This window comes from Pan troglodytes, chromosome 6 (assembly GCF_028858775.2).
Source record: "Pan troglodytes isolate AG18354 chromosome 6, NHGRI_mPanTro3-v2.0_pri, whole genome shotgun sequence".
Lineage (NCBI taxonomy): Eukaryota > Metazoa > Chordata > Mammalia > Primates > Hominidae > Pan > Pan troglodytes.
The window spans coordinates 142,795,676-142,816,169 of NC_072404.2; the positions used below are offsets into that span (position 1 = coordinate 142,795,676).

At 38.2% G+C, this 20,494-nt stretch overlaps 1 protein-coding gene across 6 annotated transcripts in view; it reads right to left on the reverse strand.

Moving 5' to 3' along the window:
- The window catches only part of ZNF800 (zinc finger protein 800), a 46,055-nt gene extending 30,993 nt beyond the window's left edge, over positions 1-15,062 (reverse strand). For 3 of the 6 annotated variants that reach the window (XM_009454142.5, XM_054656247.2, XM_001150842.7), the window contains exons 1-3: positions 14,236-15,062; positions 13,673-13,791; positions 8,238-8,333 (exon numbers count right to left, since the gene is read on the reverse strand). In XM_009454142.5, coding sequence (XP_009452417.4) covers positions 8,238-8,333; positions 13,673-13,733 — 157 coding nt within the window. In that variant the 5' untranslated portion in view covers positions 13,734-13,791; positions 14,236-15,062. The remainder of the gene's footprint in view (positions 1-8,237; positions 8,334-13,672; positions 13,792-14,235) is intronic. The other 3 variants (XM_009454143.5, XM_054656248.2, XM_063815567.1) reach the window with 1 other exon arrangement.
- Positions 15,063-20,494: the final 5,432 nt, after the last annotated feature.

Here is a 20,494-nt window from a genome sequence, read left to right on the forward strand (position 1 = left end):
AAGCAAGGAGTTTTTCAATACATTTTCCCCTTATTCCTTAAAGAAGGTCAAAACTGTATTACAGGATTGCCTGTGACTTTTCTCTTTAAATTCAGCTCAAATTACTTCAGGTTCTGGGCCAACATGGGATTATGGCTATTTAGCGTGATTCTCTACAAAGTAGAGAATCTTTGTCCATACTGAGACATAATTTTGAACTATGCTTACGCCTCTTGACAGCACTATAAATTTATTCAAAGCCTTTCTCCCTTAAAACACCCCAGTTACAATTAAGTATTGATATAATTACTAGTTTAATGCCTATCTTCTCTACTAGATTATACACTCCAAAGCAGCCAAGAATAAGCCTATCTTATTTACAAGTGTAACATATTCAGTTCTTATAATGCTCAAAAACAATGTGTTGAAGAAACACTACTAATCTAGGGAACCTAAGTACTATGAAAGAATATCTTTAGGCAGAGAAAAAATAAATGGTAAAAAGCACCTGATCTTTAAAAATAAAAACAGCCACCAGAAATAAAATACAAACGGAAGGTCTTTAGTCACTACTTTCCTACAGCTCTTTGCCACAGGTAAGGTGGCAAAACTGATCTGCAGTAATTTACTAATTAATGTACCTTTACTTTCCTCAAATTAAAACTTTTTTAAAATGACAATATATTGACTTGAACAGGAAAAGACCCAAGTACCCTGAAAAATATCCTTAAGACTGTCTAGGTGCAAAGTGTTGTGTCATTTAAGAAGCATTTAACCATCTATTAAGCTCTGGGACTACTAAAGAATATAAACTATCTTAGAAGTATAATTAATATAGTAGGGTCTATAAAAGTTAAATAACTCAGATTCAATATTTTGCAATCTGTTTACATTTAATCTTTGAAGTGTATTTTATCATTTTGAAAACGATGATAAAATCATTTCCCCCACCCCCACAACATACACACACACACACACACACACAGAGAGAGAGGGAGATAATTATTGTTGATCCAAGCATTCAAAACTCTACTGCAAAAAAGTTACCAAGTTATCACAACTTTACTAAGTCTTCAGAGATTCCAAATCTGATATTATCTACTTGTGTGACCTTAAAAAGCTTTATAATCTTTATACTTCGGTTTACTCATGTTGTAAAATAGAAGAAACCTAACCAAACCTAAGTTGAAGAATTATTAAAGAAAATATGAACCTAAATCCCAGGGAAATTATATACTTGAGTTTCTACTGGAAAAAATGTATAGAATAAAATAATTTCTACCATTTCCCAAATCCAAATCTACGTTTACTCCACTAGTCCTTATTACCACAAAATCAGAAAACATAAATTTAAAAAGATTCAGAGAATAGCCTGTTATTCTTTACATAAAAGTAAATTCTCATATATATATTTCTGAAGTCCATTTCACATTACAAAATATCTTGGCAACGGACTGCTAATATATTTAGTTCACAGTTAACTTCATAAGTGAGTGACAAACTATGAGAGGTAGACTGATTTTAAAAAATGCTTTGGCTAAGCCTAATTGACCTATATATATTTCTCAGGAAGTGTAGGTGAGCATAGTAGCAGTGGGAAGAAAACAGGAAACTTTTGCACACTGATTCTAAACTACAAAACCTGCTAGACCCATAATACAGATTCAATTCTGCCTTTAAGGATAGTCAAAAAAGATTGAAGAGGAACACCAAAATAATGTGAACTCGGTTTAACTTAAGAATTCAACTTAAGATTTAAATAGGATACATGTACATGGCTGCAGATTTAAAGCATAAAATAATCAGTCTGTAAACATGAGGTTATACATAAAAAATAGTCAAGTGTAAAATATAAGACTGCATCCCTAAATCAGACATATCACTTTGCCTACCAGCTTCTCAATCACAGAAAAATAAAGACACTATCAATTTCTTAATTAGTCCTAATTATACAGTTAAGTTATATTCAGTAGGGACTGCATATTTATTCTCAATAAACATCCAAAAAAAAGTATTTGCCTCTAACCTTAACTAATCAATCTTAATTATCAATCACAAATGCTTCCCCTTACCCCCGCCACCCCCCCACACCCCCACACACACACAGAGAGAGAGGGAGAGGGAGAGGGAGAGCAAGTGTGTGTATCGTTGACCCAAGCAGTCCAGATTTCTTTCAGGTCCACAGATACACCAACTGTATTCTTTCCCTCACTTTTCAGGCCTTCACCTATGTTTTTTCCTCTCTGACTATAACATTCTCCCACTTTCCTGATCTGACTCACTTCTAATAATCCTTCAGATCCCAGTATAGATGTCACTTCCTCCAAGAAGCCTTCAATAATCAACCTCTTCTCTGTTTTTTCTTGTTTGTTTGTTAAAAATCCTTCACCTACACTCTCATAGCACCCTAGACATCTATACTAGCTTATCCACTGTTTTGTAATTAATTTCTTTTCCATATCGCCATTAAACTGGAAGATTAGAACAGAGAAGATATTCTTGATGCTCACCGCTACCCCAGCTCTCAGGATAATGCATGACTGATATTTGCTAAATGAAATACTACAGAGCTCTATGTATTAAAAAAACCTTCTCTAAAAATTAGATTTTTAAAATCTATGTGAAGTTAACTGAGGAGTCAAAAATGAGACTTTAAAACTTTTTTAATTCCACTTACATAGTTAACAAATGAGAAAAATAAGGTGTGTCTCAGTCCACAGAGATAATAAAAGCTTTTCCCCTTAGTTTCAGACACCACTTAAGATTTTTTTATTTTTTCCCATGGAGACGGAATGGCTTTCTTCAAAGTCAGCTACCATTTTCTGATTGCTCTGCTCACTTACAATTGGACACAGCCAACTCTAAGTGCCTCTGTCAATAGCTAAAACTTCCTGTCACCTGAGACAACAGACATGGTCATCTAGACAGCAACATAAAGTTCCTCCACAGCTCTTGATGCTGAGAAACAGAGAGCCATGCTGACTTCCTTCTTCTTTTCCTATATTGCTCTCTTTCTTGCCTTAGGGTTTTAAATTATCTTAGAAATCACCACTTACTGCTTACATAGATCAGTACCTTTCAAACATCCAGCCCTCCAAAGGAAAGGCTTTTGATAGCTAAAGATTAATGACTGTATATTCCAGAATAGGTGCTCAATAAAAATTACTTAAACTTCATCAAGGGTTTATCTTGTGTTATTCTTTAATGGCAAGTGCATTGCATGTACTGGTGAAAATGTTTAAAATATTTTTTCAAAAGGAATCAGTATTCAATTTTACATTAGGTTGGATGGCAGTCACATTACAATATGACAATATTAATTCTAACTCTTCTATGCTAGACAAAGACAAGGTTTCATTTTCTTACTTAATGCACTGACATTTTGGTCAATGCCCATTTTAAGTGATGACAAGAATGCTTCTTAAATGGTATACTGCTTGCTTACTATTGGCTCAAATATAAACTCAATCTTCTTTAGGATGACCACTTAACTACAATATCATCAAAACACTGCAAGTAAATAAACGTACGTTCCTCATCACAACTCCTGAAGGAAATTTCTTACTGATCATCCTTAACGTAAGGATTCAAAGATACAAAGAAAACTTATGAAATTGAAAGTTCTATCCTAAAACTATCACCTATAAGGGTTGGTTAAATATATATATATATGTTAATTATAGAGCACTGCCACATACCACAATAAACTTAAGTAGAATACAATTATCTTAGGACAGTGCCTACTTGGGGAATCTTTTAGTTTAATCTAACAAACACTTATTGAGCACATATTAAATACCAGGTACACTGTTACTCATTGGAAATATGAAAGATACGGTCTTTCCCCCACTGAGAAACTCAGACCAATATAAATGGCTGTTGTCTTGGGAACGTAACACCAGATGACATGCTTTGAATATGAATGTAAGGAAAACAAATCTACTTCTTATAAAAAAAAGTCCCATTTTAAATTTCCTATAACTGCTATGTAACAACAAAAAAAGAAAAAGCCATCATAGGTATGGCACTCTCCTATGTACCTCAGAAAAATCACGTCCACCCTACGCTTTGCCTTCAGAATCAGGACTGAAGCATCACCATTCAGTCAGAGCTTAAACTAATTGCAATTAAAGTTGTTTTAAGGAGAAAAAAAAAAAGCCTAAGTTAAATGACCAAACCCAAATTTAGAAAGATAATGACAGCAAACATCACATGAAGCTAATTCTCATTTTTCATTACCATACAATTAAAGTTACAATTTATTCCTCCCTAAGAGTCAAAAAAAGAGTTCCCTGCATGTACTGCTCTAGCATATTCTACATATAGAATCTTTTTTCTACAAATTATATATTTCTCTTCTTACAATATTATATATTTCAAGAATTTAAAAAGAAGATGTCAGCTTCATATTAAAGACCAGTCTTGAATACCAGACAAAATGATTATCCTTCTCTTTTCCCCTCATTTTTCTCTTTCTAACCATAGGGGCATTCCATAGTTCCTTTGCCTCTAGCACACAACTAAGAAATTCTGAAAGAATATTGAACTCAACCAATTTAATAAACACATAAAAGATATTTAATAAATATGTAAAGGTAGTACACTTTTTATCTGCTATTTAAAATTTTGTTTTGGTTTGGGGAGAGAGGTCAAAGAGGAAGGAAGATAAACTGAAAGTGTTATATAGAGGAGGGAAATTTGAAGACACCATATTAGAAACATGATCCTATCAGAATGACACAGCCAAAGCCAAACTACACAAAGGGTAAGGCACAGTGAAGGCAGTACAAGAAACCAGGGGTTCAGAGCAAACAGCAGGTCTCAAGTCAGCCAATCATCAGGAATTTCCAAGTGGAAAACCTGCAGCTGCAAAACACACAGGCCTCTTAAAAAATGAGGCATCTATCTATGGACTGATGTCAACAATAAATAGTTGAATCTACAGTTAATAAAGCAAAGGTACACAAGAGTACATAGAGTCAGCTACCATTTGTGTTAAGAAGAAAATGAGGGATATATGTTTGTATATGTATAAAAGGTCTCTGGAAGAAGACACATAAACCATGTAGCAGCGTTGCCTGAGCAAAGGGGAACTGAAGGACAGAAGAGTATAGAAACTTATTTTTTCCTCTATACCCTTCTGTACTTTACTATTTAAAACCACAGACACATATTACTTATTATAAAAAGAAAAACCCATTTAACTTAATTTGCAAGTTAAGCAGACTAATAAAGATATACCAGAAGTCAATAAGAATTTGTAATTTAAATCCAAGAAAACAGTTCAAAGGAAAAGCTGAAATGTCAGGCAAACAGGATGGGTTAAAACTGGTCAAGCAGTCAGTATAGCACACATCAAGTGGTGGACGTTAAAAATGAGTCAACTCCTTCATAAGACAGAACCTTTTATGAACTTCCAGCTTGCATAGGAATTAATACCTGGTCATAGACAGCCCAGTGTAGGCAGAAGGTGAGACACAAAAGGAGATGATACAGCAGTTGAAGATAACTATCTGAGCTTGAAGATAAAGGTAGATAACCTAACATATTACTACCATTCAACCTGATTTATACCCTATAGGTTAACAAGAGCAAAAGCACGGACTTCAGGGTTCTATCTTCAAATATCTGTCAAAGATATATAGCACCACCAGGATAGTTCTTTAAATGCAATGTGTGTGACCTAATTGTAATGGAAAGAGCCTAGAAATAGATGAGTCATTGAGGGTGTGCTTGGGAGTAGAGTGGAATAGGAAGAACAGAGCCTCAGAGCTAGAAGGGATCTTTGTCCCCAAGTTATACAGTCTAGACTTCCATACCATTCTCCCAAGGTTTTAGTCAGTCTCAACTTAAATGCCTTAGTGCTAAAGAAGGGCTACCACAGTAGACATTAGATTAACCAGAAATGCAAGAGATTACTATCTTGAAGAAACTAAAATTTCTTAGTTACAGGATACAGTAATGAAGTAAAATAATTCTTTTTTTAATCCAAAATTAGTTTCTTTGTACCACTCAGCATATTTCTAAATCACCTCTAACTTAAACTGTTGGGTACTCAGAAAATTAAAATAATAGTATTTTCAGAATTTGCCTAAATAAAAAATAACTCAAAAGGCAAATTTGCTGATATCATTTTAAAAAGATCGCAGTTCAAAACATCAACATAAAATGGCTTTGGAATTTTACCATTTCAAATTACCCGTTTCACTGCCTCACTTCTTTAGCTCAGAGAGTAAAAATACGACGAACACAGAGAACAGATATGATCACAACATAATAAGAAAATAATTAATTTAATCTTTAAATATTTGCCTTCTAAAATTAAAAAAGATTTTTGGAATCTTTTTTAATTCTGTACCCACACAGATTTTGGGTACAGGTTCTTGTTGAAAAGGCGGTTTTTTAACAAGTCAAAGCACTTATGACTTAACTAATTCTAACTTCTTTTTTTTTGAGAGTCTCACTCTTTCGTCCAGGCTGGACTGCAGTGGCGCTATCTTGGCTCACTGCAAGCTCCCCCTCCCGGGTTCACGCCATTCTCCTGCCTCAGCCTCTCGAGTAGCTGAGACTACAGGCGCCAGCCGCAGCCCCCCAGCTAATTTTTTGTATTTTTAGTAGAGACGGAGTTTCACCGTGTTAGCCAGGATGGTATCGATCTCCTGACCTCGTGATCTGCCCGCCTCGGCCTCCCAAAGTGCTGGGATTACAGATGTGAGCCACCGCGCCCGGCCTAATTCTAACTTCTTAATAAAAAAACACTATAGTAAACTGACATAGTATAACTTCATTAATTCCAAATTAAGAATTTTAAAAAAGAAACCTGTAACAAGTAATATTACTAAATATGAAAAGCTATTGCTGTCATTTCCATGGTATGAGAAAGAACCAAAAAAAACCCTTTAATCTCTATTCTAAAAGAGCTAAAACAAACAGACACTATTTTTTCTGTTATGCCAGAAATATAAATACTGTCCCTAATAAGTAAAATTCTATTTTAATTGAACTTATCACAAGAAAATTTGACCTATAAATTATCTGTTAGTCGAGGGCAATTATCAAAAGTAAAAATCAAACAACAAAAAATCCCTAAAATAGTTTATACCACCATCCAATATAAGGATAGGCACTTGGTATACAAGCAATGCTTCCTAAATTAAATACAGATAAAAGCAATGCCATGAGTACTACAGATGAAAAGTCTAAGAAATGGATCTTTTGGAGAGTCAGAGAAAAAATAAATGTTTTAATTCAGATTCTATTTCTTAGAATCCTAAAGTAAAGCAAATATATGATTTCCCCGTTTATAACAATTTAGAAACCAGCAACTCAAAAAATCTCATGAATACAAAACAAGTAGTTACATATGAATTATTTTTTCCTTTGAACCTCAGAAATTTTTCATTAAGGTAGTTAAGATTTAAATAATGACAAGGTATTCTAATCCTCTAAGTGTCCATCAGTCATATTTATTTGCTTGTTCACATCTGAGTGAATACTCTGTAATGTCAGAGAAGCCAAATACACAAGGGGTGGACAAGTAGATTATAGGAATCACAGCAACCTAACATCTTACTGATAACATAGGGGCGCTAACAGTTCCCAGTCATTTCACATGTTATAAGTAATACCTATTTTAAAACACTGGATTGCAATTACACAATTATATTTATTATAAAGCTAATTCTTATTATCAGCTAATGAAAATAAAATCTAAGCAAATCTACCTGAAGATATCAGGGCTGGAATATTGTCTTTCTTCTATCTTGTGCTCTATTAAAGATACCAAAACTCCACAAACTCAAGGGTTAGGGAGAAGAAGGTGATCACACAAACATAAATAAGGTAATTAACCTAGAACAAATGACATCTCAGACATTCTGAGTAATCTACTGTACCAAAGCTCATGAAGACCCAGAATAATTTACTGCCTTTTGAGAGTTTACACAAAACATGCCAAAAGATATCAATGGATCTTTAAGAAGTGCTTTACCAGAAAATACACCACATAATATATTTATTTAAATCATACTAAACGAATTTATTTTAAAATTAATATACCATATATAGTACTGAAGAATAATCTCTAGACCAAGTCAATATTTATACATCCACTTTTTTAAAATATGAAAATTTTAAATATTCTATAAAGAAAGCCAACATATACATTTTAATGTTTTTTAAAAATTATTTCTAAGGACTTCTAGGTAGTTTTTAACTACTATGTGAAGATTGAAAAATATATCCTAAAACATTCATACCTGATCGAAAGCACTCAATTATTTGTTGAATACCAGATTTGGATGTCTGTAGTGGTTGCTGTAACAAAGGAGGATCTCCAGGTTCCAGGATATAAACTACATGGAAGACAAACACCCACCCCAATCCCCACAAAAAAAGGGTTATTTAAATCATTTACTATTAAAGTAAAACAATGGCTTTCTACAATTACATTAAGGATAATCACACTTGTGCCCGCACACACACACGCATATATAATATGTAGATATATATATAATTAACCATCATCTTTGTAAGGCAAAATGAAACAATGGAGAAAAAAACTAAAACTATTCTCAAAGGCTAACTTAAGGCTACTTAAGGCTAGATATTAGGTTTCAATACAAAGACCTTACTATTTTGGTATTATTTAGTACACATTCTTCATGTTTGCCTTTTTATTCCCCTTGAAGAGGAACCACTATATTTAATCAAAATTCTAAGGCAATGGTGGCCTAGCCACGCTTCATAAATCATTCCAAAATCCTCTGGATAATCTGGTATAACTCTGGATATTTATGAGCAAAATGTCAAAAATCACTGCCTAAAGAAATAACTGAACAAGTGCACAATGATGGATGCAGAAGAATGCTCACTGTAGTGCTCTGCAGCACTGTATATAATTGAAAGAAATTTCAAACAACTTAAAAGTCTCTTAATAGTGACCAGATTAAATAAACTATGAAATGTCCACAGGACAGACTTTTTCATGGCTGTTAGAAAGCATGAACTAGTTCTATGTGTATTCACAACAAAGGATGGCAATAATTGTTAAGCAACAAACATAGGTTATAGAATATGATCCCATTTACATTAATACATCGGTAGATGCAGAAATATATAAATTTAATATATATTTGTATATATGTATAAATGCTGTTAGGGTGGATTTTCAGGGATGTTTGCTTTCTGCCTCACACTTCAATGCTGCTTCAGAGTCTGGCTTTTAGAAAGGACACATTTTTACATTAAGTAAAAATAATCTTTCCATTTTAAAAATTAAAAATTTCATTTTTACATAAAGAGGTTTATATTATCCCTAATTCCCAAGATTCTCAGATTAGTAGTATAGATACATAATAAATTACAGTAATATGAATAAAGACAACAGAAAAGGAAAACTGGGTTTCTTCATCAGTTATCAAATAGAGATGGTTGTGGTGGAGAAAAACTGACCATTTTAATTATCTCTTTTTTAAATATGCCATAATGTTCTACTCAACTATGACCATCGTAACACAGGACCACCCGCTTAGTGTGAGGAGAAATGAAGGGTGATTTCAACAATGTGTGCTACTCTTGCTTCAGGGTTTAGGCTTGGACAGTACTTAGCTTTCTGATAGGGGGGCTAAACTAGCCTACTGTGCTATGTATATAGATACAGGCTTAGATTCTCCTTTATGCTTCAAGTCTAGTGCTCAGTGTACACAAACAAGAGGAATGATGTTTTGGGACCAACTCATTTCATTAAGCAAAATTTCCCCAATTTTAAGAGACACTTGGCCTGGTGCAGTGGCTCAGGCCTGTAATCCCAGCACTTTGGGAGGCCGAGGCAGGAGGATTACTTGAGCCTAGAAGTTCAAGACCAGCCTGGGCAAAATGGCAAGACCCCATCTCTACAAAAAATACAAAAATTAGCCAGGCGTGGTGGCTCATGCCTCTAGTCCCAGTTATGTGGGAGGCTGAGCTGGGAGGATCCTTTGAGCCCGGGAGGCAGAGGTTGCAGTGAGCTGCAATCACGCCACTGCACTCCAGCCCGGGCAACACAGCAAAACTGACTCAAAATAAATAAACAAATTAATTAATTAATTAATTTAGGTGTATTTTAGATTAATTAAGAACACACACACACACACACACACATACACACACTCATTTTGAGAATATCTGACATTGGCACTAACTGCAGTGATTAAGAACATAAGAATCCAGACCTGGACTCTCTGTGTTTAAATTCTTTTTCTGCCATTTACTAGATACAATTAGGGCAAATTAAACTCTGATTTCTCTTTTCTCAGGTCTAAAATGGAGATTTTCAAAGTACTTAAATTATAGGGTTGTATGGGGTTAAATAAGCTAATGCAAATCAACTGCTTAAAACAGTCTGGGACATAGTAAGTGCTCAATAAACATTCTACCATCACTATCATCAACATGTACCCATCAATTGCTTTCCTGACACCAAAAACTAAAAAATCTTTTTTCAAAATCTTAGAGAAAGAGAATTAAATCTCTTACGAAAACAGAAGTTTGTAAACAGACCAGTATCGTCTACTTGAATAAACTGATTTCTCCTATTTGCACATTATAGCAACAGGTAACTACTTACAAAAAAAAATGGTAACTACATAAAAGAGGGTGAAAACCCACACTACTGTAAAAAACTAAATGCTTCAAAGTCTGCCTCTATCAGTTACAAGAATTCTAGAATTGGAGAATGAAAAAACAGAAATAAATAAGGGAAGGATATTGGGAAAAACAGACTCTTCTCCTTAGAGCTCCTGCATTTACAAATGTGTTCCAGAAAACCTTCTGTATAAAATACACCAACTTCCACTTCCACATGACAGTACCTCATTTTAAAGCTAAAGCTAAATATTCTTACCCACCACCCTCAGAACACTGCTACCACCAGAACACATACACATCCTGAGATAACATTCAAAATAAGCCCGGGATTAGCTTAGCTGTGCCAGGACACAACCACTTGGTATACACATCTGTGTAGCTCCCACTCTAAAGAAACAATTCTTCCTTCACTTGAAAACATACTCTCAACTCTAGAAAACTTTATTATATTAATACTTTATAAAATTGCTTCTTACATAGCCTATCATCCTCCCAAGATCGGACCCACCCAGGTTACATGACCATTTAGAAAAAAAAAAAATCTTTCTCCAACCAAAAAACCCAAATCCTCAGAACATCTTTCCTTACACCCTTCCAAAAACACACTTCCCAGAATATAACATTGACTTTTGTAAGAGTCTCTCCTCCCTTAAAACAAGGCCCTTAAAAGATCATTCTATTTATGATGTATGGGACTTGCTTACAAATACTAGGGGGAGAGAGAGTAAGTGGAAGGTAGAGAGGGGAATTGGGGGAGGAGGGGAGGAGAGAATACAGAGGAAAAGAGATTGTCCATGTGACAACTGATGGAGTTGTGTGATGGTTACATCAAGTTCCTCATATTATCTAGTTTTGAAGGTCTGGAAATTTCTATTAATAAAATCTTAAAACATAACTAAGAAAATACATACTCAGCCAGAGTTATAGTGCCACCCTTCACTATAAATTGACCTATCTCTTCAAGGCAGAATGGCCTCATCAGGAATATACTGATCTCCTCTGGAGACTCACCCAGTATTCATAATCCAAATGTGGACAGATTTTTATCAAACATTATGTCATCTTCCCTCCATCTGTGGACATGATCTTTTAAAAGCTATCACACTACAACATATTTCTTTCAGTCCTGGAAATATCCTACCCACTCAGCATATACCGTCCCCTGAAATAATGACAATGAACTACTCTATAAGTTAACAAACTTCTAGCTTTCCATTCAACAAAACTCTCAGACAGTTTGATTCAAGCTAACAAGGCAAGAAAACAGTAACTACTGTTAACGTGATAAGTCTGAAAATTAACCTGCATGGAAAAAGTTTCTAGTAAAAGATGTTGAAAATTTTAAACTAATACAATTTTGTCTGAGTTCCTGCTAGTTGGGGAGAAAAAAAAAACAAGCAAAAACATTTCAATACACATTAAAAAGTTCAAGTCTAGAAAACATCTTTAAAGACATTAAAGTCTCCAGAAAACTTTCATTACCAGAACATACTAAATAAGGTATAATCACAAATTAGCTTATTTGTTTACTTCTTTATGTTTATCTCTTCCCACTCAAACATTTTATAAAGAAAGAACTTTATCTGTCTTGTTCACCACTTATATCCCCATTGCCTTCAACAGTGCTCTCAATAGATGTTCAATAACAATTTGTTAAATAAATGAATGATCAAATAAATTTCTTCCTAAATAAGATGGTTTCATTAACTAATTCAATTTCAACTATTAAAAGTGTTCTCAGAAAAAAAAAAAAAACTAGACTAAAAGGTCAGTGGAACATGAGTTTAAATGGCACTCACATCTGTATAGTTCAAAACTAGCAAACTCCATTCAACATCAGTAAAATATAAGTGATATATCTGCAGTTCAAATACACAAAATACGCAGTGTGAAAGGATCCTGAAAGTTAAACAGGTCAAGAGCAGTTCAATAGAAACTGGATCCCATCCAAGGATTGCCTGTTTTATTAGTACAGGTAAGTTATTACTGATCTCAGCAAAGTACAGTAGAGATAGGGTTGTAGTACGAATTTTATCCTCATCTGTAGCAAAGTTTTCTTAAAATGGAAGTTCTTCCCTTCTACTGATAACATTTTTTTCCATTAATCAGAAAATTACCTAAAATGAACTCTACTGTGATAAAATCCAAGTACATAAGTGCAGTTAAAATACTCCAACAAAAAGCAAGCAAATGTATTAAAAATCTAATAACTTTTAGGTCAAAAATAATGATAAACATCTGCCTTTAAACTAGAATAGCCTAGCCTTTATTTGATTTAGTGATGGTATGCATTCAATGATTCCCTTTTAAGTTATACCTTTTAATGATTGTCACAAAGCATATCAAAGTTCTAAGTAGAACTGTCAACAGTATATCAAGTTTATCAAATTAAAGTTTGCTAGTATTCTTCATGAGACTCCGAAAAACTTTTTCATATGATAAATTCAACTAAAGCAAGTTTCATTCCATAAAATACCCTGGAAATAATTATGTATTCTACCTAAATAAAAAAAGAGATTTCTCTTTTATTTCGCAATATAATATGTTCTGCCCAAGATATTTTTTTAAAGGTTGCGCTTAGCAAAACCTGATTCTCCCAATGAGTTCAACAAACTTTTAAAACCCAAACTAAACTCATTTATAGACTTTCAGAACTACTTGCTGATTAAAATGCCTAAGAAACTTTTAATTTTTAAAGTTTCAGTGAAACAATTTCACGACAACAAATCTAGTATTCTATGTTTTCCTTTCTCTTCAATTTTAAACATTTACAGACCATAGGAGTATATTAACTGCAGGATGCCTTGAAAAAGAAAGAAAAAAGACTGAGCGACTGATCTTGTGGAAATGATTTAAGGTGACACTTGCAGTACTTTTTTTTAAGGGATCAAGCAGGGGAGACCTCTTGTTTGTACAAGCTTTTAGCTTCATAACTGGCTTATGCTGGGGAATATCATAGCCTGCTTAAGAATGACTACTGGGGCAGGAGGAAAAAAAGCTAGAAAGAAAGAGAAGGCAGAGTGGCTCTGATGGAGGGCAAAGCAACTGCGGACGAAGAGGGGTCTACCTGGTTCACAGCATCCGTGATGATGGTGGTCAGTCTGACAGTATTTGTCCCTTAAAGGCATTTTCAGTGGACTCGACCTACTTTGCTTTCACTGTAAGAAGCTCTTCATTGCGGCATGGCTGTTGAAAGAAGCACAAACCCGTCACTCGCCCTGAACTTCCTGGGGGGCACTGGCTGCATTTTCCAGATACGTTCCCATCATCAGCTCTCCGCTTTCCCTCCACGGACCCGCACCTCCCTCTCGAAAAGAAAACAGAAAGACGCACAAACCCTCCTGCAGCCCAAACTCCCCACACAGGTTTATCGCCCTACCCGGAAACGCAGCCTCGGGTGCGCAGCGCAGGGCGAAGGCCTGGCCGGCAGCGCGGGTGGCTGCGGCCTCACCGTCCCGGGCGGGCGCGCGGAAACGGAGCGCAGAGCGCGGCGGGCACCGCCGGGCTCCGGGACTACGGAGGTGCCGCTCCCGCCGGCTGCTGGCCCACGCCGCGCCCTCCCGCTACGCACGTGCGTTGGGGTCTCCCTGGCGGAGACCCCGTCCCCACAACCAAGTGCGCCCAACTTACTCAACTCCTAGGGCGGGCCGGCGGGCAGGCGGAAGGAAGGAAGGCAGGCCGGGCGGCCGCGGGGACAGCCTGGCGTGGGAGGCGGCTGCGGGCCCCACCTGGCGCAGCCTCCGCTGACCACGCGAGGGAACCCGGACTCGGGCCCGACGCGCTCCCAAAGAGTCCCCGCCGGCGCTGACGCGGAAGCGCCACAGCTCACCACGTCCCTCCGCGGGCCGAGACGACTGCGGCGGCGGCTCACGGCGTCCTCCGCGCTGTGTGGCTAGGCGGGAGGCGCGCGGGCGGAGGCAGTTGACAGGAGGAACCGCCCGGCAGCAGCTGCCGCCGCCACCACCGAAGGAGCCGGAACCGGAGCGGGCAGGACCTGAGGCTTCCCTCGCCGGGGCAACGGCTGCCGCCGCAACCCGGGTCCCACCAGCGCCGCTCCACCTGCAACGGTCCCTCAGGCTTTAGGAGAGGGGCGGAGAAGAATGGGGGTCTCCCCCCACCTTGGGCCTTTTCGGTGGTAGTTGTTGTTTCAGGAAACTTTATTAAGTCAGCCTCTCTTTTTCTCTATCGCCCCCTCCTCCGGAGAGCCCGAGCTACCGCCGCGGAGCGCGTAGGAAGGGGGAAGCAGAGACTCTCCGGCAGCGACAGGGAGCGACTGACTGACCCCGGACGGAGATGGGGCGAGGGCAGGAAGTGACAAGCTCACCGAGTGGGTGGGGGGAGTGTGGCCGGCACGCCCGGGAGCGCCGCGCGCATGCGCCCGGCCGGCGCCCCCGCCTGTGGGTAGGCGACGCGCTGTGCCCGCCGCGGCCGGTGGGGAGGGGACCGGGGCCGCCGGCGCGAGGGCCTTGTCCGAGGGGAGGGAACCGGGGCGGGGGACACCAGGGCCGCGGCCGGAGTCTCGGGCCGACCGAGAGTCGAAGCCCAGAGTGAGGTGTGAGGCCCGCGATGCGGCGTGCGCGCCCACGGAGACGGGCTGCTCGGCCACCAAACTGTTGCTCTCGCTGTTCTCTGTTCAGTGGAACTGAAACTCGGGGAGGGTTGGGAGAGGACTTAGGAAGCGGTGGGCAGATGTATGAGCCATAAGTAGTGATGATCCCCAAAAGGCTGTCAGTGCATTGCTAAATGGCAAAAGTTGAACTTATTTTTTTCCTGCCAACAATTTTCGAAGCATGCCTCCCGGAACTTGGGGATTCTTTTATCAGGCCCAAGGGAGGGAAAGCATCTATTGGTAGCAGATGGGTATTTATCCTGGCAGCTCCGCTTCTCAAACTTGAAAGTGGAGTTGGGTCACGTGGGCTCACGCACTTTCCCTCCTCTTATGCGCCCCGATCCTGCTTGGAAAATCCTCGAAGATCCCAGTCATCTGTCAAATTCTGCCAACCAAGGGCCGCTTCTTGGGGGCGAGAGAGCCGCCTCCGTTGTTTTCCTCCCAGCTCCTGGAACGTAATTCTTGCTCTTGGTGACATCAAGCAAATATGTGTCCACCGCCCGTCAGGAAACTTTAAGAGAATAAAGCCCATTCGCCTTGTCTCCGATCCTCCCCAAGATCCACCGAAAACCTTTCCAGTTGGTCCAACTTAAGCTGCCATTGTGCGGGGTCCTGAAAAAACTGAAGTTCAGTAGATAGACTTTGTTTAGAAGAGAAAAAGTTCAGTTTTCAAAATCCAAAGGAAAGTTTGTAAATTGATACATTTGTTACTTTAAAAATGTTGGGCCAGGCGCAGTGGCTGGTGTTTGTAATCCCAGCACTTTGGGAGGTCAAAGCGGGAGGATCGCTTAAGCCCAGGAGTTAGAGACCAGCCTGGCAACATGGCAAAACGCCCTCTCAACCAAATAAAAAAAAATTAGCCGGGCAGGATGGCGCGTGCCTGTGGTCCCAGCTACAGGAGAGGCGGGGGCGGGGGGCGGGATGGCTTGGGTCCAGGAGGTGAAGCGTTTGCATTAGGTCTCCGGGGATTGCAGCAGCTTGATTATAGGGGATGACAAGAAAGGGATAGAAACGTGATCTTTAACTAGTCACATAAGTGGTATGATCATATATATCTGTCCCATAGTTAAGAGGCATCACCCAACGTGAAACTAAAATATGAAATGCCACAGTTTATAATGTAAAATAAGTTTTGATACTTCTGTGATTTTGTTATGCAGCCAGTAAAAATCACATTTTATATAAAATTTAGTTGTATGGAATATGCTTAAGCAATAAAAAAGAAGTATTTTGAAATGTGATATTTTAACAGTGGGCTGTAACAGTGCAATTATGAACGATTTTTATTTTCTTTATTCTTTTGTATACTTTGCAAAATTTGTAAATTAAGTATATAAAACTTTAATAAGCAGAAAAATTTTGAAACGCAGTAAGAAGGCTGTAATAATATGAAAATGGTATACACTAATAAAGCTCAATGTCACTCCAAAAAATGCAGTGAAAAAAGACTGAAAGAAACATGCAAATATCTACGTTGGAGACCTCTGAGTGGTAAAATGTGAGGTAAAATATTTTCTGCATTTTCAGAGGATCTTTTCCTACTTTTATGTAATAAACATATTTATCATAGGCTTAAAAATGAATATGCAAGTCTAAATTGTTCTAACCCTGAAAAAGCTTTGCTTCAGATATATCAGTTGTTTGCTGACCAGGTGTGAGTAAAAAAAAAAAAAAAAAAAAAAAAAAAGCACACACAGAAAAGTATGTTTTGTGAGCAAATGTAGTGTTATTTATATTCGAATGCAAAGTGGTCAGTACCAGAGGGTCCTCAAAATTGCTTGCTAACAGAGTAAGTTTAGACAATCTTTGAAAAATTAGAGTCAAGATGAAATGTGCATGTCGGTAAAACAAATATTAAACATATCTGTATAAAAATGAAATAATCCAATTGAACCTGGGACGCGGAGGTTGCAGTGAGCCGAGATCACGCCACTGCACTCTAGCCCGGCAACAGAGTGAGACTCTGTCTCAAAAAAAAAAAAAAGAAAAGAAAGAATCATAAAAATTGAGACCCAGAGAGATTAAGTAATGTGCTAGTCAGTAGGAACTTGGGATCAGGACCTAGATTACTCCCTATTATAATTAACAGTACTACTATTTGACATGTATTGAGTAGTTAATATTTTTTAAGCTCCATATTAGCTCATTTAATCCTATCAACAATTTAATGAGGTTTTGCTGTCTTTCCATTCTGCAGGTGGGAAAACTGAGGTAAAGAGAGTTTAGATGACTTAACAAGTGATATGGTTTGGCTGTGTCCCCACCCACATCTCATCTTGAATTGTTGTCCCTGTAATCCCCACGTGTTGTGGGAGGGACCCAGTGGGAGGTAATTGAATCATGGGGGTGGTTTCCCTCATGCTGTTCTCCTGATAGTGAATTCTCATGAGATCTGATGGTTTTATAAGCATCTGGCATTTCCCCTGCTGGCACTCATTCTCTCTCCTGCTGCCCTGTGAAGAGGTGATTTCTGCCATGATTGTAAGTTTCTTGAGGCCTCCCCAGCCATGCAGAACTATGAGTCAATTAAACCTCTTTTCTTTATAAACCACCCAGTCTCAGGTATTTCCTTATAGCAATGTGAGAATGGACTAATACACCAAGCTGATAGGTAGCTGAGCCATCATTTGACCCCAAGCAGTTTGGCTCTGGAACTCATGAACTTAGCCATCACACTGTACTGTCTACACTATGCTACCTTCACTATGCCATAGCTGTTTTGGTTCACATTGTATGTGAAAGACGAGCCAGTAGATCCTGCCAGTTGTGAAAGGTATTGCATATTAAAATGCTATGTGCAAGTTCATGAACTGGAAATGAGTTGCTAAATTACAAGAATTTAATTGAAATTTCACAGGGCTCTAAAACTTAAAGGAACCTTAGACATCATCTGAATTATCACCCTACCTCTAAAACCAATGCACACAAACTATCCCAAAAAAATTATCTGCCTTCCCTTTCGTTGTTCACTGCAGCAACCTAGGTGACACATTACTTTTTTATCCTTAAAAGTCTAGAAGTACATCATAATGGTTAACGTAAATCCATTTTATAGTTTAAAATTCTCTCATCCTTAAAGTGAGAGGACACTATCTCTCATACACACATACACATATACAGTATATTATTGCTGCATAGCCAGCCAGAATTGGTGGCTTAAAGTCATTTTATGTGCTCTCAATTCTGAAGATTAGTAATTTGGGCTGGCCTTGTCTAGAGTCACCCATGCAGATGCTACAGTCAACTAGCGGCTTGACTGGGTACTGTCACATGGTATTTGGTGTTGGCTGTTGGCTAGACCTCTCTTCTTGTAGCCTTTCAACCTCAAGGAGACTAGCCTGGGTTTCCTCATACAGTGGCAGCATGCCAAGCCAGTAGAGAGTAGAAATTACAAGATTTCTTGAGGCCCTCAGTTCAGAATTTATATGACATCACTTTCACTACATTTTGTTAGTCAAGTCAAAGAGCCAGCATAAATTCAGGAAGTAGAGACTTAGACTTGCCTCTTGCTGGGAGAAGCAGCAAAATCACATTGCAAAAGGATATGCATTCAGGAATGGGAGGAATTATTGTGATGATTTTCACTTTTAATCTATCACAATATATACTTATTTTGAAAATGATACTAGCTAATTAAAGCCACTGATTTTTTTTAATGCTTTAAGAACAGTAAAACAAGGAAACACTAGTCAGACTTATTCTTTCAACTGACTGAGTCCATTTGATGGCCTTCTATAAATTTTGGTGATTCCTTAAGTTTTCTTTTTTTTTAAAATTATACTTTAAGTTTTAGGGTACATGTGTGCACAACGTGCAGGTTTGTTACATATGTATACATGTGCCATGTTGGTGTGCCACACCCATTAACTCGTCATTTAACATTAGGTATATCTTCTAATGCTATCCCTTCCCCCTCCCCCCACCCCACAACAGGCCCCGGTGTGTGATGTTCCCCTTCCTGTATCCATGTGTTCTCATTGTTCAATTCCCACCTATGAGTGAGAACATGCGGTGTTCGGTTTTTTGTCCTTGCGATAGTTTGCTGAGAATGATGGTTTCCAGCTTCATCCATGTCCCTACAAAGGACATGAACTCATCCTTTTTTATGGCTGCATAGTATTCCATGGTGTATATATGCCACATTTTCTTAATCCGGTCTATCATTGTTGGACATTTGGGTTGGTGCCAAGTCTTTGCTATTGTGAATAGTGCTGCAGTAAACATACGTGTGCATGTGTCTTTATAGCAGCATGATTTATAATCCTTTGGGTATATACCCAGTAATGGGATGGCTGGGTCAAATGCTATTTCTAGTTCTAGATCCCTGAGGAATCGCCACACTGACTTCCACAATGGTTGAACTAGTTTACAGTCCCACCAACAGTGTAAAAGTGTTCTTATTTCTTCACATCCTCTCCAGCACCTGTTGTTTCCTGACTTTTTAATGATCGCCATTCTAACTGGTGTGAGATGGTATCTCATTGTGGTTTTGATGTGCATTTCTCTGACGGCCAGTGATGGTGAGCATTTTTTCATGTGTCTTTTGGCTGCATAAATGTCTTCTTTTGAGAAGTGTCTGTTCATATCCTTTGCCCACTTTTTGATGGGGTTGTTTGTTTTTTTCTTGTACATTTGTTTGAGTTCATTGTAGATTCTGGATATTAGCCCTTTGTCAGATGAGTAGATTGCAAAAATTTTCTCCCATTCTGTAGGTTGCCTGTTCACTCTGATGGTAGTTTCTTTTGCTGTGCAGAATCTCTTTAGTTTAATTAGATCCCATTTGTCAATTTTGGCTTTTGTTGCCATTGCTTTTGGTGTTTTAGACATGAAGTCCTTGCCCATGCCTATGTCCTGAATGTTATTGCCTAGGTTTTCTTCTAGGGTTTTTATGGTTTTAGGTCTAACATTTAAGTCTTTAATCCATCTTGAATTAATTTGTGTATAAGGTGTAAGGAAGGGATCCAGTTTCAGCTTTCTACATATGGCTAACCAGTTTTCCCAGCACCATTTATTAGAGAATCCTTTCCCCATTTCTTGTTTTTGTCAGGTTTGTCAAAGATCAGATAGTTGTAGATATGTGGCATTATTCTGAGGGCTCTGTTCTGCTCCATTGGTCTATATCTCTGTTTTGGTACCAGTACCATGCTGTTTTGGTTACTGAAGCCTTGTAGTATAATTTGAAGTCAGGTAGCGTGATGCCTCCAGATTCCTTAAGTTTTCTTACTGAACTTGTTTTTCTCATCAAATGTTGTTTTAAGATTCAATCTTAGTTTTCCATCT